At 38.6% G+C, this 27,894-nt stretch overlaps 3 protein-coding genes across 3 annotated transcripts in view; 1 reads left to right on the plus strand and 2 right to left on the minus strand.

The window, feature by feature from the left end:
• The first annotated feature begins 1,383 nt into the window (after positions 1 to 1,383).
• Positions 1,384 to 15,449, plus strand: LOC128366009 (DENN domain-containing protein 3-like). Its single transcript, XM_053326652.1, has 27 exons — positions 1,384 to 1,467; positions 1,803 to 1,983; positions 2,067 to 2,153; positions 2,624 to 2,739; positions 2,941 to 3,026; positions 3,359 to 3,470; positions 3,770 to 3,889; positions 3,981 to 4,079; positions 4,456 to 4,575; positions 4,807 to 4,922; positions 5,086 to 5,241; positions 5,346 to 5,442; positions 5,732 to 5,835; positions 6,452 to 6,636; positions 7,533 to 7,692; positions 8,107 to 8,302; positions 8,465 to 8,633; positions 10,504 to 10,763; positions 10,865 to 11,035; positions 11,166 to 11,295; positions 11,512 to 11,619; positions 13,183 to 13,322; positions 13,744 to 13,904; positions 14,019 to 14,155; positions 14,480 to 14,598; positions 14,765 to 14,902; positions 15,194 to 15,449. The coding sequence occupies exons 1-27, from the start codon at positions 1,384 to 1,386 to the stop codon at positions 15,410 to 15,412; spliced, it is 3,771 nt and encodes a 1,256-aa protein (XP_053182627.1). The 3' UTR covers positions 15,413 to 15,449.
• LOC128366018 (protein FAM8A1-like) overlaps positions 3,625 to 27,894 on the minus strand; it is a 305,711-nt gene continuing 281,441 nt past the window's right edge. Inside the window, exon 6 of the transcript XR_008321851.1 lies at positions 3,625 to 3,637. The gene's annotated coding sequence lies outside the window, so the exon portion shown is untranslated. The remainder of the gene's footprint in view (positions 3,638 to 27,894) is intronic.
• On the minus strand, positions 16,690 to 24,569 carry LOC128366014 (potassium-transporting ATPase alpha chain 1). The gene is made up of 23 exons (XM_053326660.1): positions 24,474 to 24,569; positions 23,938 to 23,997; positions 23,504 to 23,707; positions 23,258 to 23,371; positions 22,861 to 22,995; positions 22,558 to 22,675; positions 22,152 to 22,420; positions 21,990 to 22,068; positions 21,658 to 21,777; positions 21,398 to 21,507; positions 21,121 to 21,255; positions 20,769 to 20,961; positions 20,429 to 20,604; positions 20,144 to 20,280; positions 19,827 to 19,977; positions 19,361 to 19,529; positions 18,854 to 19,008; positions 18,528 to 18,651; positions 18,175 to 18,320; positions 17,893 to 18,026; positions 17,094 to 17,195; positions 16,824 to 16,915; positions 16,690 to 16,718 (listed from the first exon to the last, which is right to left on the minus strand). Exons 1-23 carry the CDS (start codon positions 24,561 to 24,563, stop codon positions 16,690 to 16,692), a joined length of 3,042 nt encoding a protein of 1,013 aa, XP_053182635.1. The 5' UTR covers positions 24,564 to 24,569.

The raw sequence follows: 27,894 nt of genomic DNA on the forward strand, positions 1-27,894 counted from the left end.
AAAACATTATAATCTGCTGGCAGTAACATTTTTTTCCAGAAGCTGACGCACTCATCAGTAATCAATATCACAGTGCATTAGTTAAAATGTATGCATTGTGCAGCAGTAAAAGTAATGAAATACATTAAACTGCACTGCCTGTCTCTTCACACTGAAGACAGCTGTTGAAGTGGGAGTATTTTGTGAATAAACCAGTTTAAACATGACTGAAATGTTTGTAGCATTGCATGCATGACATAAACAACTTGTGCAGACCTTTGTGAAAGCTCAGGACTCTCTGAGCACCCGGGTAGCTTTAGCTCCAGTAATTAGCTGTGATGTCACATGCTACCATTCGCTGTTTCTCTGCCCTGATTACGGAGACCTTTGCTTCAGAACACAGAAGGGCTAGGCTAGAGGAGCTATGGAGAAAAAAAACTGTGTAACTGCTGTAGATGCTGTGAGATGCTTTGAATAAAGGCAACTAAACATCGGTCACTTACAGGGACAACGCAGGATTGACCCAGATGCTGGGAAGCCTTTTTCAGTGAGTGATTTTTGTGTTTGTTTGGCACGTATTGAGAAAGAGACAGTTTGTAATGAATGGTGATGTTTAGAAGTGTTAAAACTTCAAAATATGTGAAAAATGAACATATAAAATAAACTATTTCCATTGTTAGTGGTATTTACCACCATTTCATTTTGGTTTCATTTGATGAGTTTTTTGGCACTTATGTTTCAGTGGCATATTTCTTAATTAGAGTTATTAATTACATTTTCTCTCAGGTTTGGAAACATATACATTTCTTTTTGTAATCACTTAAAAAAAGTTTTTGTATTAAATATAGTTGAGCTGTGGAGATACATGTACGGCTTTGTGTATTGCATGGATTACACAGTGTTGTGCAATTCCTGTAAGAAACAATGTGGAACATATAAGAAAATCATGTAATCTGTGATGTAATCATCTTAAACTCAGATTCAGGTGCTGTGGACCTCTTATAGAGTAATGAACAGTGAGAAGGTGTTTTTAAACCCTGCTGCATCTGGTAATGTTGACTTCAGAAGTTGTTGTTAAGAAGAGCAGCAGTGATTATGATGAGCTGGAACAACCACTCTGTCATGTGTTGTGACTTTATTTAGCTGTTAGATGTTGTTCTTATTTTGACAGAGGAGAGAAATAGAGCAGCTCTTTTCCTTCATGACAAACACGTCAGAATATTTCTTTTATTTGGAACTCTCCATGTATACTTATGTTTCTCTCTGGCTCCTTTGTCTCTAACTTTGTGTGTGTGTCTCTCTCATTTCTTACATCTACACATCCCTTCTTTGTTCCCCCCTTTGTGCTCAGTGCTTGTGATGCAGCAGGTCTGAGTCCAACTGGGTTGTCGACTGGGGTCAGTGATGGCGGACCATCTGCCTCCTGCTCTGCTGGAAGCCTGTGTGGTGGTAGGAGCATCTAGTGAGAAACTTAAGGAGGTGTATCAGGTATTTGCCACCAAACACTTTTTTTTCGTATTGTTATCAAAGATTTAATAGCATGTTTGCAGCGCCATCCTGTCAGTACACCAAAGATCCTAAATATCAATTATTTGATAGTTTTTGAATGAATATATTGAACCCCCATAAACTTCATATTTTATTTTGTCTATATTGACCAAGCTAATTCATGAGATTAATCATTTTTCTGTCTTGACCAAGAAAAAAGCATCATCACTGAAAAGTTTAAACTGCATGTTCAGTGACATCAATATGCCGAACCGTCAAAACCAAATTAATAAAGAAAAGCAAAACGGTTAAGAAGAATTCACTTTCTATGTCAGTCAACTCATAATGGAGCTCTGGAGCACCTCCTGTTGGAGCCGGAGGTACTGCATGTCCTGGCACCTCCCTTCATTGGCAGATCTGATAGTGAAGTGATGAGGTCACATGGGAAGAGGCGACGCTCCTTCCTTAGGAAGAAGAGGGAGCAACCTCCTTCGGCTGCAGCAGTCCCCATTCAAGGTCTGGTAATTAAAGTTATCATTGTTGATTCCTCCAGTCTTGAGTTCGATTGCTTTAGCCCCTCACTTTTTTTGCAGGTGGAGGAGCATCAGAAGGTAGAGGAGGAACTGAAGATGTCAGTGTTCCCAAAGATATCGACCTCATGGCTCTGCCTCAACTCTGCTTTCCTGGTATTTGGTATTCCATGGCATACACACACACACACACACACACACACACACACACACACAAATGATTAAATTATATAAATTCAGTATATTGGACTATGTAAGTGATTTTAGTTATGGTGATGAAGTTCACATATTTTCTTTTCATTTTCTTAAATTTTGTGTTATAGAAAAGTAATTTAGTAAGTAAACCAATTTTGCACATTGATGAGAGCCTCTGTGTGTTTGTTCATCATAACCACATTATTCAGATAATTTCTTGAAAGATTCTTGTTTGTAAATATCTTGTGAAAGGACCAATAATCATCCCTAAGTATCACATCATAACAATATTACCATTGTTTATAAATCTCAATATTTCATTTTTCACATATGTTTTTCTTTGCCATAAAATAGCACAGAATTGACATCTTGTAATTGTAGTATTATCTTATTGATGTGTTAATATGTCTAACTTCTTTTCTTTTTAAAAGGTGGGCTCCAAATAACCAATGAAATGAGAGATGAAGAGTTTCACTTCCTGGTTTTTACTGACGTTTTTGGCAACAAGACCCATGGAGTAGTAATGCAGTGTTACCGGCCCATACCGGTACACAAACAGTTAACACACAACACTTAACCTAAATCCAAACTGTGTTTTACTGGCACAACCACATCTAAAAACTGTTAATGCTGTTAAGCCAGATAAAACACAGTGGTCATAATTATTATCACTCATGTTGCTAAAAAAACGAATTTAGCCAAAAATGAAAGCAAGTCACTGTTGGATTGTCTTTCCTGTGTTTTACAGGAAGGGACATCTCTGTTCTCTGCTTACAGTTTCTGCGTCATATCCAAGTATCCTTACTTCACAGCACTGAAAGACTGTCTGTCATGGTGAGATACTGCTGAATGTTAAGCTTTGTTTTCTGTCAGTGAGTGCTACGATGCATTGTTGATGTAATACCTATTTTACCAGAAACACTACATGATCTTTATCTTTATTGAAGATTACCATAGCTGTAAAAAAAAAAGAAAAAAAAAGTGTGATGGAGGGTAATCACAACCTTTTCATCCATTTGTTTTCTGTTAATCTCTCTCTCTCTCTCTCTCTCTCTCTCTCTCTCTCTCTCTCTCTCTCTCTCTCTCTCTCTCTCTCTCTCTCTCTCTCTCTCTCTCTCTCTCTCTCTCTCTCTCTCTCTCTCTCTCTCTCTCTGTTTCTCTGTTAGTCTGTTAATCCAGCTGAGAACATGTCGTTTATCAGACATGGAGGAGATAGTGAAGGATTTTGCAGCCAAGTTGGCACTGGTGCCTATCCCCCCTCCTGGACAACTACATTTGGTGTGTGTGTGTGTGTGTGTTTGCAGTGTGTTGTTAGGTCATGTTAATACTTTGTCAGATTTTAAGACTATTTATTTAATTGCACTGTAGAACCAAACATGATCTTTTGTATCTCAGAGAAAGGTTGAAAACTGCAAAGATAGTTTGGTCCCTTCAGTCTGTGACTACTTGGTTTAAAAATGTTTATAGTCATACAATAATGAGGTATAATGTTCATAATGTTAAAGTAAATCACTACTACAGACAGTGGTAGTGAACGACATATTCTTATAAACCATGTGGCTGTATATGTTTTCCAGATGTTTACTTTACGTCCTCTGACCATTGTATTACCAGCCAGAAAAGACAAAGACCACCCAGCTGTAGATTTAGACCTTCATCTGCCTTTCCTCTGCTTTAGGCCACAGCCACTCCTTCAGGTACTACACACACCTGTCCTTTTTGTGTCAGTGAAGCAGACAGATGCTCACATTAACTCATGTGTCTGTCTTTCTGTCCCTGTCCATGCAGGTGTTATCTTGTCTCCTCCAGGAACAGCGGGTGGTGTTATTTTCTGCTAACTGGGCCAGACTGACACTGGTGGCAGAGAGCTTGTTGCTCTTTCTGCAGGTCTGTTCCAAAGTAAACATCATTATACCTGCAAAAGACACAGTGGCATTGAACTTGAACTTGATTTGAATTGAATTTGACTTTGATTTCAAATAAGATACAATCATTGGTCCTATAAGGGCTTAGTGCAACATGGCTTGTTGTTGTGTAAGTGAACAGTTAAGCCTTGGGGAAGTGAGCTGACTTCCTCTTTATGTTCACTGTGAAAAAAGTTACAGCAAAATAGAGTAAATACTACACTAATAACCTGTGTCATAACATTAATTTTAAAATAGTAACTTACTATTGAGTTATTGCATGTTTAGTAATCCTGTCCTTTCCTAAATCTTTTGACACATTCATTCTTTTGTCTATGCCTGCCTGATCTTTCCTCCAGCCTCTGTCATGGCAGCATCCTTACGTTCCTGTCCTGGCCAGAGGCATGCTGGACTTTCTCATGGCTCCAACTGCTTTCCTGATGGGCTGCCATCTCAGCCATTATGAAGAGGTTGCTGCTGTGAGTACACCAAACCTCCAGGTTGAAAATCAGAGGACTTGAACAATAATTTGTCTCTGAGATGACTGGCCACCAACAAATAGCTGTTACTCACCATTCATTTACATTTTCTACATTATTATGACTTGTTCTTTGTCCATGCTCTGTGGTTAATTAATATTTTTACAAACAAAAAGAATAAACTGAGAGAAACCTGAGATATTTATTTTAATCTCAACTTCCTCCATCCAGGAAACAGATGATCTAATCCTTATCAACATTGATAATGGAAGCATCAGTACTTCTTGTTCTGAGACTGTTGACCTACCAGATATCCCCCTGCCTGCTGCAGACTGCTTCACACAGAGGTACTCACTGTTATTCCAATTATAATACAACTTAAGTACTGCTAAAACTACTAACACTATAAAAACTTCAAAACACTGGCAGATGGTAAACTTTTCTCAACTTAGGCAATAGATATGGAAATGTCGCCACTATTTATTTCAGTGTCAAGTGTGTTTGTTGCAGGTGCCAGTCTCTGCATATACATTTTGAACTGGATCAGTGCCGCATTGCAACCTGCACTGACATCGATGAGCAGAGGGCACAGAAAAGAGCATGGCAACAAAGCCTCAACAGCGACATCCAGAGGATCACACTGGAACTGATAGTCAACATATTCAGGTGCAATGTGTGTTTTATTTAGCAGTGATGCTATGGGATGAGATTGGAAAGGTTTCCTAAAAATATATTTTTATTAATATATACATGTCTGTATGTTTTTACAGGGGTGTTAAAAACCATCTGAACTATGAACACAGAGTGTTTAACAGTGAGGAGTTCCTGAAAACCAGAGAGCCAGCTGAGCAACTTTTTTACAAGAAGGTAAGTACTATATATTTTTCACTTTTTTGTTAATTTTGTCATCCATTTACATATTTGAGCAGAGTCAAACCCTCCTCTTCTAAATTAATCCTTCAAATATTCCCGATCTACGGCAAACTAAGAATTCAACAGTTTCAAGTAAACTAAACAAATTGCTGTAATTTGAAATTGCTCCATATCAGCATATGATTAAGAATATTCCATACTGGCTGCTGGTTGTAGCATTTTGAGATGTAGACATGAAGTGCTGGTCTGGATACTCATTAATATCAGTGTAACTGTGTTATAGGTGTTGGAGACACACATCTTCCATTTCTTCCTCAAGGACCGCCTGAACAGGAAAATGGACAATTTCACTCGCATGGAACTCAGCACTCGTTCTGAGATGCAGAAGTAAGACCTTAACCCAAAATATTAAGCGTCAATCTAATTACGATAAATTAAACAATTGATCTGTGAGCTGAATAGCAACTAATCCTGCATCAAATTTACAATCAAAACATTTTCATCTCTACTGTCATCATGAATTTATCCAAACACTTTACAGTGATGGAAAACTAAATATAATCATGCTCCAAAATAATAAGTTGTTGTAAATGCAATCCATCCATGTGGTCAAATCTCTACACAAAATAATATCCAGTAATTGAATGGTTTCTAAGTTGATGTTTTTCTCTACAGAACATTTGAGTGTCTTGTGTTGATTTAACATATTCAGAGTGAGCTTAAACAAAGTTGAAATGTGTGTGGACTGCCTAAAATAGCGAAAAATCTAAAAATACTGAAGATGTATGGAGATCCAGTCACTCAAACTACTCTGAGTGGGTCAAGTTCACATGTTTTCACATAGAGCACAAATCTGTCTTTTTTAATCTATTTAGCTGCAGACACACATGTTCCTCAAATCACTTTTCTGATGACAGATTTTCTGATTTGCTTTATTTATGTTTTTTGTTATTTACACATTAGAAGTACCCCTGCAATTTCCATCATCTGTCCTCTGTAGGAGGAAAGCAATGGTTGAAGTCCCACGCAGACCCACCATGCAAGAGATTCAAGCTCGGAGAACCAACTCCATTACAGAGAACACACTGAACAAGAGGCTGGGGATGAGCCTCCCAAACCTGGGAGATGACCAAACTATCAGCTTCCAAAGACACACACTGCTGACCAGGATCATCATGACTGACCCTGGTAAAGAACATATTCACTTTAATAGAGCCTCAAATATTGATTTATTTATGATTTATTGATTAATTTATAATCAGACCAATAAGATGTAGACAACGTGGTTGAGAGATGTCCACAAGTATCAGTCCTTATTGTTTATGTTATTTCTTGAACCATGTACAGTGGTTATTAGAGCAGAGCCAAAGGATGGTGGTGTTAGAGCTGGAGGAAGCATGTACAAGCTGTTACTTTATTTTAATCCTATATCCTTGTGTTAAATGCTCATTTATCTCTTGTTATATGTCAAGCATATGTCAAAAAATCATTATCAGATTTTTACATCAAATTTTTACATCAAAATCCATGTCTTTTCTCTTCCTGTAAAATGGTTTCAAATGTTTGACTCATTCTGCACTCATCCAAACAAATGTGTCAAATGTGTTTGGATATCAATTTCCAAAAACTTATCTGACTTAACTGATCTAACAACCGATGAAAGAGGTGTGTATAGATCGTGTTCTGTTAAACTCTAAGCCCTGCCCACTTTTTAGTAGCCCATTCAAATGTAAAGGATTTGATTTGAGTCCCTCTTGTAACTGTACATCACTCAAATATTGCATTTCACTGGGAAACACATCACAGCACAGAACTTAGTTCTATTTAATGGAGCCAACCAGAAGGTGGTTACATAGGGCATTCTCATGATCTCCCTAGCTGTGCTTATAGCAGACTAATCTCTTCTACCACCAGTTATATCTAAACAAAGTTTTGGACTTGCAATGGCAGGCTTCATTGCCGTTTCAAGGATTGTTCTCCGCCATTAGAAGAGAGAGACAAAACCAGATCTTCTGAATGGTTAAAATTGAACTTACTCTGTTCTTTCTCGTCTTGTCATTTCTCCCTCTCTGTTTGTCTCCCAGCACTGAGAATGCCTCCTAAGCCCGTAAAGGTGTTTAAGCTCCCAGACTTTCCAGCTTCTCTGTCCCTCCACTCTGTCCAAAGTTATTACAGTGAGCTGATCCACCAGCTCAGCAAGGCTATGTTCTCCGTCCAAAATGAGAACTCAACTCTGCTGGCCAGGTATTCTGCTTTTATCACATCATTTATGTTATCATATTGATTCACATGTCTACACTTCATCACCTGTAATAACCAGACAGACATTAGTTAAATTTGAGGGAAAGCTACATAACCATTATACCAGTCATACCTTTGTTCTGGGTTCTTTTTTGAGCTATACTGTAGCAAAATGAGCACATAGACAAATCTGCAGTCACATGCCAACAAACACACTAAAAGTCCTATTTTACATTGTACTAAATTGATCTACAGTACCACTGAACACTGTCACTCACTCTGTTAACTGTATTTTCAGCTTTACTTGTTTTCCATCTTCTCTTTTCCTCTGCTTTTTGTCCAAAATTCACTAGAATACTTGTCAGTGTTGTGACTTTAAGTGCTGACTTAAATTCCGCCTGTTGCTTTTTTCTGTAGATACTACTACCTGCGTGGTTTCATCAACACGCTATGCTCACGGCGCCTGGATGCTCTGAGTGATTTCCAGAACCTCTATAAGACAGACACCGCCATCTTCCCCACACAGCTGGTCACATGGCTTGTGGAGTCGCTGCACCGAGACGAGAGGCGGCAAGCTGACAGACGACCTGAACTCAAGAGACTCATCCTCAAGGTCAGTCAGCTCACTCATTCATTAATCCTCAGAGGGGTTTTTTTTTAATTTTACAGGTGCTGGTTGGAGGATAGCCACAGCTTTATATATATATATTTGGCGGTGTGATTCCTCTACCTCTGTTGACAATGGACGTGATCTTTTTTTTTCTCATCTGTTTAGGTGAACACAGAAAACGAGAAGCCGCCGGTGAAGCCTGATGACCATGTTAAAAAATTTGCACTTCCACGAAAACGTCTACATCAAGAAGAGTTTGTGCGTTGCGTCCAAGAGTGCGGGATCGTTAAGGATATAGCGACCATACATCGTTTATTTGATGCTCTCACTGACAGTAAGTGAAGAAGGGAAACGCAATGAGATGTAGATTAGAGATCACTTTAAATGTTTGATATTGTAGTGACTCAGATTTTCCTTAGACTTCAATAAAACTATATGTTGTAGCCAGCAATGTCACCACTAAAAATTCAATGATGCTGATTCAAAATTCAAATCCATGATGAAAGATTGGTAACTGGCTGGTGGCTGACAGAAGTTACTAACTTCAGTAATTATTTTTATCGCCAGCATTGCATTAAAGAATTTTGAATCAATTATTAATTATCGACACAGTTGAAACAAGCAGCTGTCCAATGATATGTTATGCTCCTTTGATCTTCTATAGCGTAAAGTACAATCTGTACAGCCTGCTCTTTTTCTTCTTTCTCACTTACACACACACACACACACACACACACACTCACAGATTGTATGATGTTTTTAGTATAATTGAAGTCATAATAATTTGAGAGACAGATCAAAAATAAAATAAACTATTGTTCATTTCTAGTTGATGAGGTCAATTAGAAAATCAAAGGAAAATGTACTTGCTGTGAAGTCTCACATGAGTCAAACATGAGAGAAAGGAAGAACCGATGTCATGTGACAAGCGTCATGGCATGGATTTACACTAAGTTGTGAGCTCATGGTGTGGTACTCAGTCAACTGCTGCACCACTTTAAGAGCAACTGGTATTCTCAACATGGCCTTCTCCGTCTTTGGTTCCATTTTTTTATGCGATGTGAAAGGCAATCATGCTCAGTTAGATGGAAGAGAAATCAGACACAGTTGTAACAGGACTGGACGAATGACTTGTAATGTCTGTTTTTATGACAACACTTAGTAGGGCTGCTCGATTATGGAAAAAATATAATCACGATTATTTGGGTCAAAATTGAAATCATGATTATAAAAAAATAAAATAAAATTTAACTTTAAAAACATGCTGCATTTATTGGACATTTCTTGTCCATTCGGCTTAATTCATTTTCTCTCCAAGCAGCAGCCTTTTATCTGCCGCTTAATGCAACACACAGCAAAAAAAAATGTGCAGGGATATTAGTGCTGAGCAGGATAAGATGATGATACAGTAGTTCACACAGCACTTACTGGTTTTTAATAATTAGTCAGTAAACTTTTATTTACAATTAAAACATTTGGCCATGTGTTTCAGCTTCTGTCAAACTAACTTCCTGTCTAAGCTTTCAAAATAAAACCTTTGTTATTGTGCGCTTCTCATTATTATTAACAAACAAAGTTGGGGCTTGTCAAAATACAGGAGAAACCCGTGGAAAACGGGAGTGTTGGCAGCTCTGGTGTACAGTGCATGATGTGGAGGAGGGACGGAAATATGCATGCACAGCTTTTTGCAGACTGTTAAATACAATGTTGCACAATGGAAAAATGACAAAAAAATGTTTCCCCCCAATTTTATTATTTTTTTATAAGATCATTTGGCCCCAAAATCGTAATCACGATCAAATTTCGATTAATTGAGCAGCCTTAACACTTAGTGGATCCTTGTGAATTCCCACGCTCATTTAGTAACACGTGAAGAACTACTATAACAACTATTCTGAGATATCTTACACTGGATGTGGAACTAACCCAATCTGTTTGGCTTCATGGTTTCAGCTTGTATTTGCACGTGTTATTTTTCCCTCCATGCATGTTTCCTCTTCTCATATATGTCTCTCTGTCTGCTCTGGAAGTGTATTGCTGCTATGCCAGAAACAGAAAAAAAGGATCAGTATGATGAAGTTTCATGTTATAACATGAAAGTTTCATATCACGTGTACTGATCTTTGTTTTCTTTTTCTGGCATGGCAAGAATACACTTCTGTAGTCTGCTTGCATACATACCTGTCTCTTTTTGTTTGTTGTAGGCCAGCAAAAAGAGGTGGACCCTGAACTCTTCAGAGTCTTCTACACCTTCTGGAAGGAAACTGAGGTTGAAGCACAAGACGTCAACCTACCCGCTGAGGTCATTGACCATCTTGACAATAGCGAGTGTGTCTACAAATTGTCGTCCTGTGTGAAGACCTCTCATGGTGTTGGTAAAATCGCCATGACGCAGAAACGTCTGTTTTTGCTTACAGAGGGACGGCCAGGCTTCCTGGAAATCACAAAGTTCAGAGACATACAGGTTTTCTCTCCCTTCATCTCTTTTGTTTATTAAAATCATCATCAAATCTCCTTTTCTGTCTCTAAACCCCGTTGCCTAAACTTGTGTTCCTCTTTGTGCAGGAGGTGAGGATTACCTCAGCTCCCTTTCTACTGGTTCGTATTCCCTCCCTTCGTATCCACACCTCTGGCAGGACTGAGGTGTTTGAGGCCAATCTGAAAACGGAGACTGAACTCTGGAATCTTGTGGTCAAAGAGATGTGGGCTGGACGCAAGATGGCCGACCAACACAAGGTAAGAAAAGTCTGCCAAAGGGATCCTTGAACATTTTGTCTGGCTCGGTCTGTTACTATGTCTCTCACTGATTTGGTTACTTTTTTTAAAACTAAAAATGTAAAATGATGTTCATTTGTTGTCTCTTTAGGACCCTCAGTACATGACCCAGGCTCTGACCAACGTCTTGTTGATGGATGCTGTCATAGGCTGCTTGCAGACCCAGAGGTCTATCAGTGCTGCCTCAAAGCTGGCCTACTTTGACAAGATCAAATATGAAGGTCAGGGCTTATTCCTCAGAAGTTTCTTCTTGATGCACACTAATGTTTTAAGAATAAAGCTGCTGTTACTCTATATTTGTCTTACTATCCTACTTACTTTCTAACTTCCTAGATGTTAAATTGGGGTTATGATTGTTTCTTCTATTTCTCTCCATTCGCTCTGACATTTACCTTCATTCCCATAATTATTCATTCAATGTGTCTCTCTCTGACCAGTGCCGATGATGGTGCCTAAAACTACATCAGAGACCCTAAAACACAAGATCAACCCCTCCCTGGACCTGGCTGAACCTCAGACTGTACATGTGCTGCTATACACACCAGGTACCATTATTTGCCCAGGCGTATTAGTAGTATTACCTTTTAAGGTTATTGGTTTCATAGATTGTTCAGCCAGCATTTTAGCATAAAAATATTCTAATATTTAGCAGTGGTTACTTGTATAGGCATGTCACATTGCCATAAAGCTTACTGTATATTGTAACTTGACCTGGTGGAGCTCATTTTGTAAATGCCACAAATTACTGGAAAGATGCTTAAATCTTGTAAGTTTTGTCAACATCGGACCAGTTTATTTCTAACATGACAAACGAACATGCAGGCATCATGGTAACAGGTGTACCATTTTTATAACTCCATTTTTATAACTCCTAACAGTGTTTCTTTCTGGTGTCTTTACAGTTCAGCACATCAAAGAAGTCTCTGTGCGGTGATAATCAGTTTATATGTTTAACGATAATCAGTGTTCGTATACTGAGTCACTGTCTGGCCAGAGAGGTTATCATGTGCCTCACATTTTCTATAAGCTTTATTCTCTCTGCGTAAATTACTGAAGCTGTATGAATGCTGCACACTGCTTTTTAGAGTCACAAGACGCCTACTGTCAAAAGTGTTCAGTATTTGTTGCTGCAGCCATGAGTGTCATGAGAATTTATTGGTATCAAAACTAAGAGAAAGAATCTGGTGTTGTTCAGCATGTAAAACTGTCAGGGCCTAATGTTAAAATGCATCCAAGAGTGTTTGTGTGGCAACAGATGCTCCAGTGAAGCATAACCAAATTAAGTCTTGTCATGGTGTGTGAATGCAGGCAGGACAATAGCTGTCTTGTTTTAGTAGTTTTAGTTTAAACCTGAAGATCTTCATAAACTCTCTATACTAAAAAAAGATTTACATGCAATAAAAAACTGGATGGCAAATGATTATCTGCAGTTAAATGCAGATAAGACTAAGAAGACAGGAAGTCGTAGGTTTTTGTCCTGATAATCTATACTCAGTGATCAGGCCTTGGTGCCTTATCCATGTCGGAGTTTTGATACAATTATATCAAAAAATGAAATGGAGATGTTAATACATTGCTGTGATACACAGTATATCAGCAAAATGAGAGTGCCACCAAGACATCAAAATTAGATTTTTGAGTGAAATGCCTTAACAGCTAATTGTTGGATTGCAATGACTTTTGGTATAGTAATTCACTTGCCCTACAGGATAAAATCACTTTGATCCCATAAATTTTCACCTAGTGCCATCATCAGATTAAATGTTGAAATTTTACAATATTTTGGTTTATAACAATGTACTGTGTGTTTAGTCCTACTGTAAAGAACATGGTAAATATTAAATCTGTTTAACATCAGCATGTTATCATTTTGAGTATGTTAGCTCAATCATCTGGTTTCGGTGAAAGCAAATGTTACTCTATTGATTTTTATGTTCAGTGAAACTGAATACTGTAGCACTGTAATAAACAGGGAAAAGGGAAAGGATCCAGGTTTTCATGGGGGATATCCCACCACTAAAGCACCATGCATGCCTTATTTCATACAGTCAACTTGTTCATTTATCCACTCCTCTCTTACCCCGTCTCTTGCTGTCTCTCTCTTAAAGGTCAGTTGACTTGCAATGACTCAGAGGGTGAGATGAACCCGAAGCTGTGGGTGGCTCTCAGTGGGGGCAGAGTGGTTGTATTCGATGCAGCGAGCTGGTCCATGCTGCAGGACTCCATCCATGTGGGAGAGTCACAGCTGGTTAGAGCAATAAGCATCACTCAATTTCCAAGATTAAATACATTTTAAAGTTAATGTATTTGAACTTAATATAATCAACTTTAACGTTGTGTGTGTGATTTTACTTTCAGATTATTCTGAAGGCCTTTGTTTTTGTTTATAGAAAAAAATAAGATGAATATTTCAAGTCAAATTTCCAAATTCTCCTGCTGAAGCTACCACTTCCAAAGTTCTACTTCTACACATATTGGCTTTAATACAGTCTTATTAATTCATTGATACATCATGTAAACTTGACTTGATGGAAAGATTAAAACCATTCTCATTTGTGTATTTACAGACTCACTAATACATAAATCGATTAATTCTACAGTTTTTAAGTCTGTTGGCCTTCCGCTCTCAAAGGAAACTGAGATTTCATGTCACATTGTCCTGTCTGTAGAACTGTATGCTGGGATTGGTCCAGGAGCAGGTGTGGATCGGCTCCCAGGACTCAGTGATCTACATCATAGACACTCACAGCATGACCTGCAACAAACAGCTGACAGAGCACAGACATGAAGTGACTGGACTCACAGTGGACACTAGAGATCAACATAACGGGTGGAGACATAATTATCTCTAGTTCAGTTAAAACTAACTAAATCTAAATGTGTAAGTGGACATGTTGCAACACTGTCAAGAGTGTTTTTAGTCAAGCTTTTCTCTTTTTCCCAGTCAGCAGACGTACTCCTGCAGCTGTGACGGGACAATTCTGCAATGGGACTCATTCAGTCTCAAAGTGAAGCGACAGTTCCACCTCAGCTGTGATAATCTCTCCTCCATACAGATCCACGATGGCAAGCTGTGGTGCTGTAAGTGAACACTGTCCCCTTTGCTTTGTTTAATCCTAAATAGTCTTACTAATTTAATCCATTTGTACATTTATTTGTACATTTAACATTCCCTCACTCCTGTAAACCAACCTACTCCACTGGTTCATAGAGCAAGCCCCTGTAGGATGGTTTTGCCTCAACTGAACATTTTTCTGCTCACTACCAAAATATAACAATTTATTACAAAGTGTAATTTTGCATCCATCAATTTTCATTATTTCACAGTTATCATAATGGTTTAATGTGTACTGCATAAAGATTATAAGACCTATATCCCTAACAAAAGTGATTGTGTTTTTGCAGGTTGTGGTGATAGCATTGTGGAACTGAAAAAGAGTGGAACACCACAAAGGAGGATGACACTTCCTGACGACCTAAGGAGCATGCTCAGTAGCTTTAGCAGCTTTATTGTCATCCCAGAGGTGATTAAGCATGTCAATCTTAAGCAAGTTAGAAGATGTTGGTGTGTATGCAGACTTGCTGGCTATAGTTAAAATGCATTTTGTCATCATGTTTACAAAATATGCACTCAATATATATATATATATATATATGTAACTTCCCAGTTTTTGTGTATGTTTGTTCCAGCGAGGTCAGCTGTGGACAGGATGTGCTGATTCGGGTGAGCTGTGTCTCTGGCACACTAACAACCACAGACGTCCCTTCAAGAGAATCTCCCTGACAGGCAGTTCAGGAGTCACCTGTATGATTCGAGTAAAGGATCAGGTGAGCAATGATATATATCAAAATTATCTGAGTGTTAATTTGATTGTGTGTTTTTGTAATGGTTAGACTTGAGAATATTTTGAGACATATTGATGAAGCAAACTGGAGTCGCGTTAAAATGTGCTCTATTTTGCTGTTTTTTAATTGTGTATCATACATTTTTATGTAAAATGTCAGACAGGGTTTTTATCTAGATCTGTGTTCCGAACTTTCATTTCACTTTTGTTTTTTGCTTCTTCAACCCTCATTTTTCCACCACGACCTCTTCTCAATGTCTTCTCCATTTCTCAGATTTGGGTGGGCTGTCGTGGTGGAAGCGGTATCGGAGGTGAGTGTGACGGTCAGCTGAGAAGTCAGGTGTTAGTGGTGGACCCAGAGAGCCACACTGTGGCAAAAGAGCTACAGGCTCATTCAGACAGCGTCCAGACACTCTGCTCTGCTGAGGATCGCTATGTCCTGAGCGGCTCCGCACGACTTGATGGCAAGATTGCCATCTGGAAAGTTGAGTAAAGAACAGAGATGGAGAGAGAGAGAGAGGCAGAATGGAAAGAGGTGTTTGCAAGGTTACACGAGAGAGGACGAAGAGGAGCATGGTAGACTAAAGAAGAGAAAAAGCACTTACTTGAGAGGAGATACACAAGACATGGCAAACTTTTGCCTTTTGGATATTTATCTGTGAAAGCAAGATCATCCCACGGACGCTTGAGTAGGACAAAATTGCACAGAGGCATAAAAAATGACGAAGGAAGACTGCAGAGGAAGATTGTTACCAATACCCAGAGAGCATTTACCTGTGGCCTTATCTCAATGGAAATTGGAGTTGGAATGATTAAAGCAGACAAATGTCACATTTTGAGACATTTAGACATCCAAAAGAGCTTTTCAAACAAAACATACAGGAAACAGATATTTTTTCTGGTCTTTTTTCGTTTTCTTCTGAGAAACAAGCACATGCAATATGAAAAAGGAAATCATTGCCTTTTGTAGTTGTTTTTATAAATGTGTTTACTCTGGATGACAATAGCACTGAAATACTAAAATGTCGTATTATATCTGCCATTTCTGTTTCATTACCAAACACTCTGAATAAATTTCTTGTTCAAGTATTGTCATGTTTGAGCCTGGTGTATCAAAATGGAATGATAATTGTTAATTGTCCAAAATACCAGGACATCTTTGGTGCAGCCCTGCACCAGCTTGCTCTCTCTTCAATTGCTTCAGTGAGTTTTATACATATGTTTATACACTTGTTCAGAAGAAATGCACCCAGGGCACTGCACTTAAACTGGACAACAGAGGTAAGCTATTGTCCAAAGCAAATCACATTAACATCAACATGTAAATACACTGGCATTTGTGAATTCAAGGATTACAGGTGTGCTTTTCTGGTAAAGAAAGTGAACTCTTAACTGCTGTTGAGTAGAGATAAAACTCTTGATAATAGAGAATACAGCAAACTAACTACTTGTATTATTGATTTGTGGTCATCATCAGTCTTAGAAGTCTTTATTAGTACAAATACAATGCAGCCACAGCCAAAGAGCTGGTACACAAATCTGCATGAATTATTCACCATTGACTTTCAGAAATTATTGTTGTTTCTTTGTTAAAAGGATTCCAACAGACTCCTTAATATTATGTTGTTCATATTAAAAGACAGGTTAAGATATAAATACATAGATCACAAAGCACAAATAGATGAATGTTGAATCGAGTAAGGTCCTCCATTTGGATGGATGGATGGAGGATGGATGGATGGATGGATGGATGAAAGAGTTCCTCTGCTCTCAGTAGTACAACTCCTGATCCCACCAACCTGAGAGAGAATGGGCCAATGATTAATGAACACTGTATAGATGATGATGATTGATGAATGGATGTTAAATGTTTAGAAGGAAGCATAAAGATCATCTGTGCTTACTTCCTGGATGTCTTCTGACTCCTAACTTCCTGATCTCATCGTACACAAAAATTAGAATACCGTAAGGAACAGGAACAAACCACCACTGGACCCTGAAGAGAAAGCACAACATGTGATATGAGACCACAGTTTTTTTGCAAGAATATGGGCCATAAATATAATGATTTTTTATTTCTACTACATTTGTGACTTTTTCATTAAAATGTCACCCTTTTCCATCCTAAACTTTGACTTCAGATGACAATCTGAATGAGGTTCTGGGGGATTTACCTGATAGGCATGAAATTGAAGATATTGGGCATTCCAGGGCAGTAACAAAGCAGATTACCCAAGCAAAGCTGGAAGACTATGGCAGAAATCAGGACACGGTTCCTGCACACAAATAAACACACTTATCACAATTGGAACGATTGAATGCATGAGATAAAAACACAAAACTGTCTCATAGTTGCATAAAATTGTCACCACATTGCAATTTTTTTGAGACACTCACAGATCAAAAGACATCTAAGGAGTTTATAGCAATTAATGGTTCGGTTCAGTTTGCCAAACTTCTGTCTATTGTGTGCATTGATTTTGACTGTGTTGTTCTAGCGGGTGATTTTAACATTCATGTTGATAATCCTAAAGATGGGTGTGCTAAAGAACTTTTGAACATTCTGGATCATCAACATATTCAACACATAACAGGGGACATATATTAGATCTAATTATTTCCAAAGGTCTTAATATTTCTGAAGTTATGGTGAGTGATGTTGCTCTTTCTGATCACTATTGTAAAGCACATTGAATTACCCAGCGTATCAATTGTGCTATACAAATAAACTTGCCTTGCCTTGTCTTGCCTTGCCTAAAGGAGTTGTACACAGTTTGTTTTTAATCTGGTTTTACTTGGTAATGAACTACTCCAAATATTCAGCACAGCAAAAGTAGCTAATCTATGCGATTTAAAAATAGGAAGTACATGTTTGTAGGAAGTAGTGTAATTCTGATACAGGCATAGAATTAAACCTGTAAATGTTAATGCTATAATGTACACCTAAACTGAGAGGGTTAGGTCTTTACTAACCTGAAGACACCTTGCTGGAACAGAGAGAGACGTCGAGTCTTCCTGATCAGTACATCTGAGATCTGGCAGATCTCTATACTGACAAAAAACACAGTGTAGCACGTGTACTCCTGGTACAACCTCTGAGCGAAGGTCTGTGGCAGAGGAGAGGACATAAGGGAGCAGTTATTTGGTTTCTATACTCAGAAAAATACAAGTATGCCCTTGACCTAACCACTAACTGTAGGAGTAGACACAAAAGAAACAAAAGGGTCCAAAGGAAGATCCAAAGTTCATACTAACCCATTCCTGTCCATAGCTGTCCTGCAAGTCTTGAAGATGAACATCCTCCCACTGCCCACGCAGGCCAACACACAAGAGTGGAAACCAGCCTTCCTGTGCCATGGCTGTGAAATAATCTGTAAAACCTGCAAAAGACTGGATGGCTCCTAAAACAGAGAAAGGAGAAATGAAAAACAGATCAAAAGGGTTTTACATTTCATAGTGGTATATCACTCTAGCCCTTTTTGTAAAAGAGTGTTAGATTAGTGTATTTTGTGTTCATGTTAAGTAAATATTAAGTAGTAAATATGAAGGTATTACAGGTATGCATACTTTGTTGACCAAGACAGACATTCAGGCACACACAGTCTTACCTATCTGGAAATACGAGTACACTGCCAGCGCTTCATTTACCAGCCGATCACGACGAGGGTTTCTGGGCTTCAGGTGCATGATGTCACTCTCTGCTTTCTCATAGGCCAGAGAGACAGAGGGGAACTACAAGGGAGAGACAATAGTAAACAACATATCACTCTACTGCCAAAGAGTAAGGCTTGTGTGTGGTGATACATGAGTGTATGTGTCACTATAAAATGCAGAAAAATGTTAGTCACAATCACCACCTATAATAATCATGAATAGAAAACGTAGAGACCATTCACTTTCTTGCCGAACTGGCACCAAGGACTTAATTACTCACAATGTCTGTGGCCAACTCAATGAAGAGGATGGTGATACAGCCCAGAGGAAGAGGGACGCTGACGGTGATGTAGATCAGATATGGAGTCAGCTCAGGAATGTTCTTGGTTAAAGTGTAGGCAATAGACTTCTTCAGGTTGTCAAAGATAAGACGACCTACAGACACACGGGTACATGTACAAACAGATTACTTCATATTCTTTCTCACACTACAGTCCATCTGCCAATCATAATTTTGTAACAATAATTCAATTCCTAAAAAGGCGTTAAGTACATTGTGCATAAACACTTCATTGTTTAAGAGTCTTTGAGTATTGCTAAAAGGGCTCTATAAATAAAATGTATTATTATTTATTGTTATATTGTTCAGTATGTACTCAGTAAAAGAGTCATCAAAAACCTGTCAAAGTTTTGACTTTCTTTTTTGGAAGCCAGCCATGAAGATTGACTGATATATTGATTGATCATACAGTACATTTGACATATTGTTCCCTTCTATAAATCTCACCCTGCTCCACTCCAGTGACAATAGACGCAAAGTTGTCATCCAACAGAATCATATCTGCGGCATTCTTGGCAGCATCTGATCCAGCAATACCCATGGCGACGCCGATATCAGCCTTTTTAAGAGCCGGAGAATCATTCACGCCATCACCTGTTACAGCAACGATTGAGCCCTGAGGGGATGAAAGATGAGGACATTTCTCATAAGCCTGAAAATGTTGTTGATCACATGCACCTATCTCCTTCCCCACTATCTGTTTATGCTCCACCTTCTCAAAAGACCACATCGAAATAAGATATTAGCTTTATAGTGTATATGTTGATACTTTCCAATGCTGTATTTAGGAAACTTGCTTCAGAGGCACACAAGTTTTCAGAATATAAAAAGAATACAATAAATCATTGAAGGATTAAGAGGATACAGGTAGTGAAGTTGTGTGTGTGTGTGTATGTGTGTGTATTTATAGTACCAGACGTTGACAGCTCTCCACAATGATCAATTTCTGCTGAGGGGACGTTCTTGCAAACACCATCTCAGGATGGCTCCGTAGTGCCTCATCTAATTCTTCGCTGCTCATGTCTTTCAGCTGACCACCACTAATCACACAAGCACGGGCATCCCTGCTCACAGACAAGACAATAATGGACAGAGTTACAATACATATGATGATATGATATGATGAAGTTGTAGTCATAAGTAATAAACATTAGATTGAACTGGATTGGATGTACAGACAGTTTCTGACATGTCACAGAGATGAGCATTGGTCAAAGTGGACAGCGGTACCTCCTGTTGACTTGTTCAACGGGTATGCGCTTCCTCTGTGCAATATCTTCCACTGTTTCACTGCCTTCTGAGATGATACCGACATTGGCTGCTATTGCCCTTGCTGTAATTGGATGGTCCCCAGTCACCATGACAACCTGAAGTTTCAAGAATACAAAAGACACTAATCTGTACAAATGCATATGCAACCTCTTGTAAAATGTTGCATGACCAAAGTTATCGTCAATATTTTTCAGAGGTCAAACCAGCCCAAACTAGCTGCATGTGTGAAAAATGTGGACACACCCTGATACCAGCAGTACGACATTTCATCACTGCGTCAGGCACAGTAGCTCTTGGAGGATCAATCATGGAGATGAGGCCAGCAAAGCACAATTCTGATGTGGGGAAATTCATGTCATCACAGTCAAACTTAAAGCCACGAGGATACTCTTTCTCATTCAGATAGAGATGGCAGAAACCTGGAAGCAGGAGGAAAAGATGGTTAAAAACACACAGAGGCAATATACTGTGTGTCACAATGAAAATAACTATGTACCAATAAACAAAGAAGCCTTCCCACAGCTCTCAGCTCACTTTTTCTTTCAGTATATTAAAAAAACACTTGTAAAAAAAGTTCTCTAACCCAGAACTCTTTCTCCCAGTCCTCCCAGGTCCATGTAGGCTGTTTGGAAATATTCACTCCACTGCTCATCCAGAGGCAGTTCCTGGCCTTTTATCAAAATGGTAGAGCAACGCTCTAATATACGTTCTGGTGCTCCCTTCATCACCAACAGGTAGCGCAGGTCCAGGGGATCCTCCAGTTCATGGATAGACAGCTGGTGGGAGAAGGGATAGTTGATAAGAGACTGAATAAAGTTGGACATTAATCTGTCAAACATGTCAAACACTCCAGATGGTTCTGCTAATGATAATAGATGAAAAACTAATACTTGCTTGTTTACAATGAGGTGTATAACAAGGCTTCCTGCTCTCACCTGGAACTTGTTGGTGGAGTTAAAAGGCACTTCCACCCCTTTTTTGAAGCGATTACGGTAGTCCATAACGTTCCCCACAGTGAGCTCTGTGAACTTCAGCAGAGCAGTCTCTGATGCGTCTCCTACCACAAGCCTCTGTGTGTGGAACCGTAAGAATAAGAGTGACCAAATGTAGGGGAAAATGCCATTCATAAACTGTATTAAAGATTCAATTAATTTATGTTTGAGCACTGGACGACATCTAATGTTCTAACACATTACAACAGTAAACTTGTACCTTAGGGATAGGCACTCCTTCCTGATCAGGTCTAAACTGAGCTCTGTTACACAGGGTAGCAATTCTTGCCAGGGATCGCCATGTCTCTGATGATTGGTCAAAACTCTGGCCTGGACACCACACAGTGACAGTATTTGCAGAGATTTACTCAAATGTAAAACATTATTCAACCTTTTAAAAACAGTTTAAATACCATACCACACCCTAGCTCATTAAACATCTACACTATAAACTTAATGATTAACTATCCATCTGTTTACCTGACTGATCTTCAGTGGTATCAGCAGCGTGGATGTGGTTGTCAAACCAGAGATGAGCTACAGTCATCCTGTTCTGGGTCAGCGTGCCGGTCTTATCAGAACAGATGACTGAAGTGGAGCCTTATCACACATGGATTTAAGTTATTTGGGATGTAAGAATATGTGATTGAACCATTTTTATACAAATCATTGTTAATGTCACCAGAATAATGTATAAGTTGCTATAAGTACAAGAAAATTTGACACATGGAAACTTTAAATAACAGGAACAGAAATAAAACTCATTTTGAATCACAAAACAACTCATAACAGGACATGTGTAGAATACAAACCTAGTGTCTCTACAGCCTCCAGGTTCTTCACAACACAGTTCTTCCTGGCCAGTCGTTTAGCAGTCAGAGACAAACATACCTGTTTACAGAAACAATTTTTTGGAGAATGACATTACAGTACACTTATACAGATAGAAATTCACATTTGTTGCAGTAACTCACAGTAACTGTAGCAAGCAGCCCCTCTGGCACATAGGCCACCACAATGGCCATGAAGAAGATCATCGCCTCCAGGAAGGCATATCCAATGAACATGGCGACCACGAAGAAGGTAAAACCAAAAAAGATTGCAAGACCAGCAATGATGTCTACAAAATGTTCGATTTCAATGGCAATGGGTGTCTTCTCGTTGCCAACACCACTGGCCAAGCTGGCAATCCGACCGATGATTGTACGATCACCTGTGCTGATGATCACACCTGTAGCTACACCTGAAGAGGATAGAAAAGTATAGAGTTAAAACTTGAGTTCTACCCGACCTTTTCCCAAAATAAATTAAAAATACAAGTAAACACTGACAGAATGGCTTTAGAAATGTAAGTTTTATGTACTGCATGCTCTACTGTACCTTCCAGACAGGTGGTAGAGAAGAAGGCAACGTTTCTGGTCTCCAGCGGATTCTCATGAGTACACTCTGGACTCCTGGTCTGTGGTTCAGATTCCCCTGTTAAAGATGAGTTGTCCACCTGCCGCAAAATACATTGAAAAAAGTGTTGATTACATTTGTCACATGAATTATTACTACTATACTACTAATACTATTTGCTTGACACATGTGGACACAATAATACTTAAGAAGATATAAGCAAGTGTTGTAACTTTATTTGTTTGTATTCACAGCATGAATGTATAGAATATGTGTTTTTCCTACCTTACAGCCATGAGCAGTGATGATGCGAATGTCAGCAGGGACTCTGTCTCCTCCTTTGATCTCCACCAAATCCCCTACTACCAACTCGTAGGCATTGATTTGATTCTTCTGGCCGTCACGGATCACCAGGGCTTGCTATTTTTGAAGGTGAAGAGTTAGATTTGCAAAGAAAAAGAAAGATGTCAAATCAAAGAGAGAAACACAGGTTGATTGTAAGGGAATATTTAAAGGAAAAAGACAATAAGAACTGCCATGACTACAGGCGGGCATGTGCCTTCTCATGCAGGTGTGTATAAATGGACGCTGAGAAGGTGAAAAATAAAGAGAAAGATATTAATGTTAAATGCCAACTGTGTGTTGACATGGAGTTGCAGTCTTTTCATCTTGTGTAGCTCACCTGTGGCACCAGATTCTTAAAGCTGGCAATGATGTTGGTACTCTTGAACTCTTGGTAGTAACCAAAGCAACCAGTTACCACGACGACAGCAATTAGGGTGATGGCCAAGTACAGCTGGAATGAGAGAGAAGATGTTACCACCAGAATAGGTAGCTGGTTGGCTATCTGACTGGTTTTCATTGCTCTCCTTCCTTTATTCTTTTTCCACGGAGCACTTAGGCAACTGTTAATGGAAATATAACTCACATTGTCAAAGCTCTCGAGGTTCCCTCTTGCGAGTTCAATTCCAAAGGCGATGAGGCAGATGCAAGCTGCGACCCACATCAGACACTGCAGCCCACCAGCCAGCTGCCTGGCAAACTTTACGTACTCTGGAGTTCCTTTAGGAGGCTTCAGTTCATTGGGACCATCTCTCTCCAAGACCTGACGGGCAAAGGTGGTGGTCAAACCCTGTAGATGAAGAACAGAAAAACAGATGATAAATATATTGTTTAAAGAACTATTCAAAAAGTAATAATCATAAAAACTATAGCCATTGACTTGATTTTTTTTATTGTACTCAGGCAATGGAGAAAGAAGGGGTGATAAATGGAGTATAGGTGCAAATAAGATATGAAAAACAAACATTTAAGAAGAATTAAGGGATATTGTCATTAGTCATCACAGAAGAAAGGTCATACCTTGGTAATACTGGTGGTGTATCTCATTTCCAGTTCTTCCAATGGAATCTCATGGTCATCCTGCAGGAGGAGACATCACTGATTCAGCAAACTTTTAAAATGGCAAAGCTGAGTGAATCAAGGTGATTTATTTATAGTTGGTTTATCAAACAACCCCCTTGGTCATGGCCATCTGCTCATGAGTATATAATATATCGGAGGATGATTGTAACTGAACAGTGACTGGCGTAATATATTCACACTACTAGGTAACACTAATGCCTTTATTCTATCAGCTAAATAATATGTTGTCATGGTACAGCAATTAAAAGTAACCTGCTTATACGCCAAAATCTTATTTCAGCAAATAATTCCAGCCAACATCATAAGCTTAGTTGATTTGATCTAAAAAGTAGTTTACTTATACTGTAGCACACACTACATACTACAAACAACTAATTACTGTGTAATGAGTTAACATGACTGACATATAATACATGTCTCACCACTCAGTACAGTTTTCTCTTCCAACTCCAGGTCATTCTGTCTTTACTTACTATATCCATTTCTTTCTTCATGCCCTCCAGTTTTTCAGTCTTCTTCATCTTTTTCTTCTTCTTGTCCCCCTGTCCATCCATCTCGAACATGTTATAAGTGTCCTAAACTCAGAAAAAAGATTTTATTTGTTATAATCATAAATAGATACTAAAGTAAAAAATAAAATGCACTTTTGAAAAAGATAGATTCTGAGTTTTAAAATCTAACATACTATATTATGAATGTGTCCACTCAATTACAAGTGATCATCTACACAAAACCCTTTTATTTCAGTGAATAAACACATAATGACACTTCATAGATTGAGTTCATAGATCTTTATAGATATACTGTGTCCATAAACATAAAATAAAAAAAAATATGAAATACAGTAACTAGACAGGATGACAGATATAAAAACACCTCAATGTAGATAACAGCCTTATTTTGTGTGACATTAGAGACTCAAGCTTTGGTCTTAAATAGATGGCAAGTGGCTATTAACATCATGCTCATCAAATATTGTAAGGTAAGATGAGCCAGAAAAATAAATGAATGAAGTAAATTAAAGTGACAGTTAAGTAAGGCCCAGTCTTAGGTCATAAAATAAAATTGAGCTACCTAAAAGAGCCTGAAGGTATGAGAGTGCTAACTACAGATCATTTAAAGTGATATTTCTTGAGTCCCAGTAGAGCTTAAAAATGTCTTCACCATCACCAGCTAGACAGTGCTTTCATGCTAAAATAAGAATAAGAAATGTTGATACAGGATCAGATCAGAGAATAATATTAAAACTTACAACTCCATCTTTCTTTACTCTCACTGGGAAAATAAATATTGCTGAACCTTTTTCATTTAGTGTGTCTGGACACTGCAACATGCAGCAATGGCAACTGTTTAATATTTCTTAAAATAATTTATATGTTCAAACCTCTAACATAGAACAGCAACAAGAAACCCTTTTTTTACTTTAGAAAAGATTTGTCTACCTCCTCCAACAACTAGGGATAATTAAAGTGTATGTAAGGTGTCCTACCTTATTACTCATGGTTGCTGGTGTAATAGGGGACTGCTCTCCTAAATCAATGGAGGTCCAGACGACTCGATCCTTCTTTGCCCCCGAAATTTTGGCCTTCAGTTAGAGTCCAGTCCTGAACACACACCCTATTTCTCTCTCTCTCCCTCTCTCGCTCCCTCACACACACACACTGGTCAGAAACAGGATAACTTTTCTGGAAAAGTCTTTTATACCTGAAACTCCCCTTTTTAACTTGCACATGCGCACAAACACTTTTGGACACCCACGTACAGTATGTTTAAACACGCACTTTAATACGATGCCCTGCGTAAAATGGTACTTCAAGCAACAACAATGTCACCCCTAGGCAGGTCACACATTCATACAAACACACTCCTATCGTAAGCTATGCGTAGGCAAGTGTTTAGTATCTCTTATCTCCCATCAGCACGTTTCTTTTTTTGATTAAACTGATTGGCATAAAGCGCAAAGGAACAGTGAAGGTTAAAACAGACCAATGTCACTCCTACCAGTCTGTCTGACATTGCTCTGCATCAGTTTACACTAAATGGTGCACTACTGTTTGAGTTTACCGTTGACAATCGAGTCATTCTGAAGGTTAAACTGAGATTGCTTGATTTGCTAAAATGGGAAACTGTGGTTTTACTAATTCAGGGAAAACCAGACATGTCTATAACTATGTCCAGTTGGTCAAATGTACCCACAGGAAAGTTAACAGGAAACACTTAACCAGCTTGACAACTGGATGACCAGGCAAGACAGTCAGCCATGGACTGCAGCACCACAAAGCCTAATTCAAAGGGAGAAGACACCAGGAAGAAAATTGCCTGAAGCTGGAGTTAATCAGTTGTCACACCTGATGCCAATCCCAGCCCATCAACAGCCTCAACCACAGGCGAAGGTTAATGGTGTCAGCATGTCTGCCAAGGTTGTTTACCCCCTCCTCCTGCAGGGTTAGGGTAAGTGGCACAGTGACTTGCTGGGTGTTTAATCTCACACTGCAGCCCATCTTAATGTGTTCACCCAACACTACCACTGCATTTGATTAATAAACTCCTACAGTATCTACAGGTGTCTGCACCTCATTTGTCATGCTGTCTCCACAGCAGGTGTTTCTACCACCACAAGACCCTAAAAACCGAATTCATGTGTTACTGCTATGACAGTCTATATCACCACAAAACAAGTATCGACCAAAATGTACACACAAGGAAATTTGATCCATGATCTAACTTCATACATTCTGTTCTGTATGCTGTGTATATGTAGAAATGTCTGGTATAAACTCACTAAGGGTTTATGAGCTTTGGTTCTCAACCTCTCAACCATGCAAGTTAAAGCTACAAAGGCTGTACAATGTGACTGAAACCACTGTTTAGAGTAAACAAACAGTCCTCTACTCTGCAGAGGGAGTGGATTAAAGTCAGAAGGTTGAGGAAAAGACAGGAGAAAAACTTATTCTTATCTTATTATTTAACTTACTAATTAACACAACATAATGACTAATTAGGTAACCAATAAATAATTGGTATAATTTGTCCTGCCCCCACCAATCAGTTACCTGCAGTAAAACTAAGTCACTGTGCTTATTGATATACTATTTATGACAATACTGTACAAGAATCAGAAATCAACTTATTTTGGTGGATGTTATGCTTTGAATTAACACAAAGATTCCATCAAATGTTAAGCTGGTAGTCAAAGATAATGAACTAAGCAGTTGATTAAGAATATTAAAAAATTATTAGGCCTGTCTTACGGCAGACATTTAAACTACTCTGTATTATGTATGCATATGTTGGACTGTCATGGCTGACTAGGACACAATATCATCGTTAATCTGCTATTCCTTCTGTGACAAGTCAAAATGTCTGCTGTGAAAAAGGCCTACATGCACTGGCTCACTGATACAGTTAAATGGAGAGAAGACATGATTAGTCTTATGAGTTACACCTGTGTGTTTCTTGCGATAGCAACTCCACATTTCTGTCATGAGAAAGGTCTATTGTTCAGTGACATTCAGGACAAGCACTAACCAGAGCTGTGATAGGCGTTAAAGGTGCCATTATATCAGACATGCGTCACTCAGCACCCCTTTAAACATGACATCAACAGCCTCTAAAAACGCAAGTATTAAACCAATAGAAGTAAAAAAAAAAAAGAAAAGAAGGTAGACTGCTTCAAATACAGTGATCCAAATTACAGTGATTCTTTCAAAATGCTAATGTAATTAATAATGAATAATTGGCTAAGAAATATTCAAACACACATAAATTAAATAAAACCAGACAGTATACTCAAAATGACTCTCAGCAAAATCAGCAAACTTCTGTGAAGTGTCATATTCCACTGAATCATACTATTATATTATCCTGCACAGAAAAGTAAGTAAAAATGGAGCT

This window comes from Scomber japonicus, chromosome 10 (genome assembly GCF_027409825.1).
Source record: "Scomber japonicus isolate fScoJap1 chromosome 10, fScoJap1.pri, whole genome shotgun sequence".
In the NCBI taxonomy this organism is placed as follows: domain Eukaryota; kingdom Metazoa; phylum Chordata; class Actinopteri; order Scombriformes; family Scombridae; genus Scomber; species Scomber japonicus.

Excerpts from the sequence above, each read along its gene's own strand:
- LOC128366009 (XM_053326652.1), top strand. The coding sequence starts at position 1,384 with ATGGCGGACCATCTGCCTCCTGCTCTGCTGGAAGCCTGTGTGGTGGTA. Across the intron at positions 4,576-4,806 it reads ATTATGAAGAGGTTGCTGCT|GAAACAGATGATCTAATCCT; the intron begins GTGAGTACACCA and ends TCCTCCATCCAG. Across the intron at positions 13,905-14,018 it reads ACTAGAGATCAACATAACGG|TCAGCAGACGTACTCCTGCA; the intron begins GTGGAGACATAA and ends TCTTTTTCCCAG.
- LOC128366014 (XM_053326660.1), bottom strand. The coding sequence starts at position 24,563 with ATGTTCGAGATGGATGGACAGGGGGACAAGAAGAAGAAAAAGATGAAG. Across the intron at positions 23,372-23,503 it reads ACCTCGAGAGCTTTGACAAT|CTGTACTTGGCCATCACCCT; the intron begins GTGAGTTATATT and ends CTCTCATTCCAG. Across the intron at positions 22,996-23,257 it reads TTAAGAATCTGGTGCCACAG|CAAGCCCTGGTGATCCGTGA; the intron begins GTGAGCTACACA and ends CTTCAAAAATAG.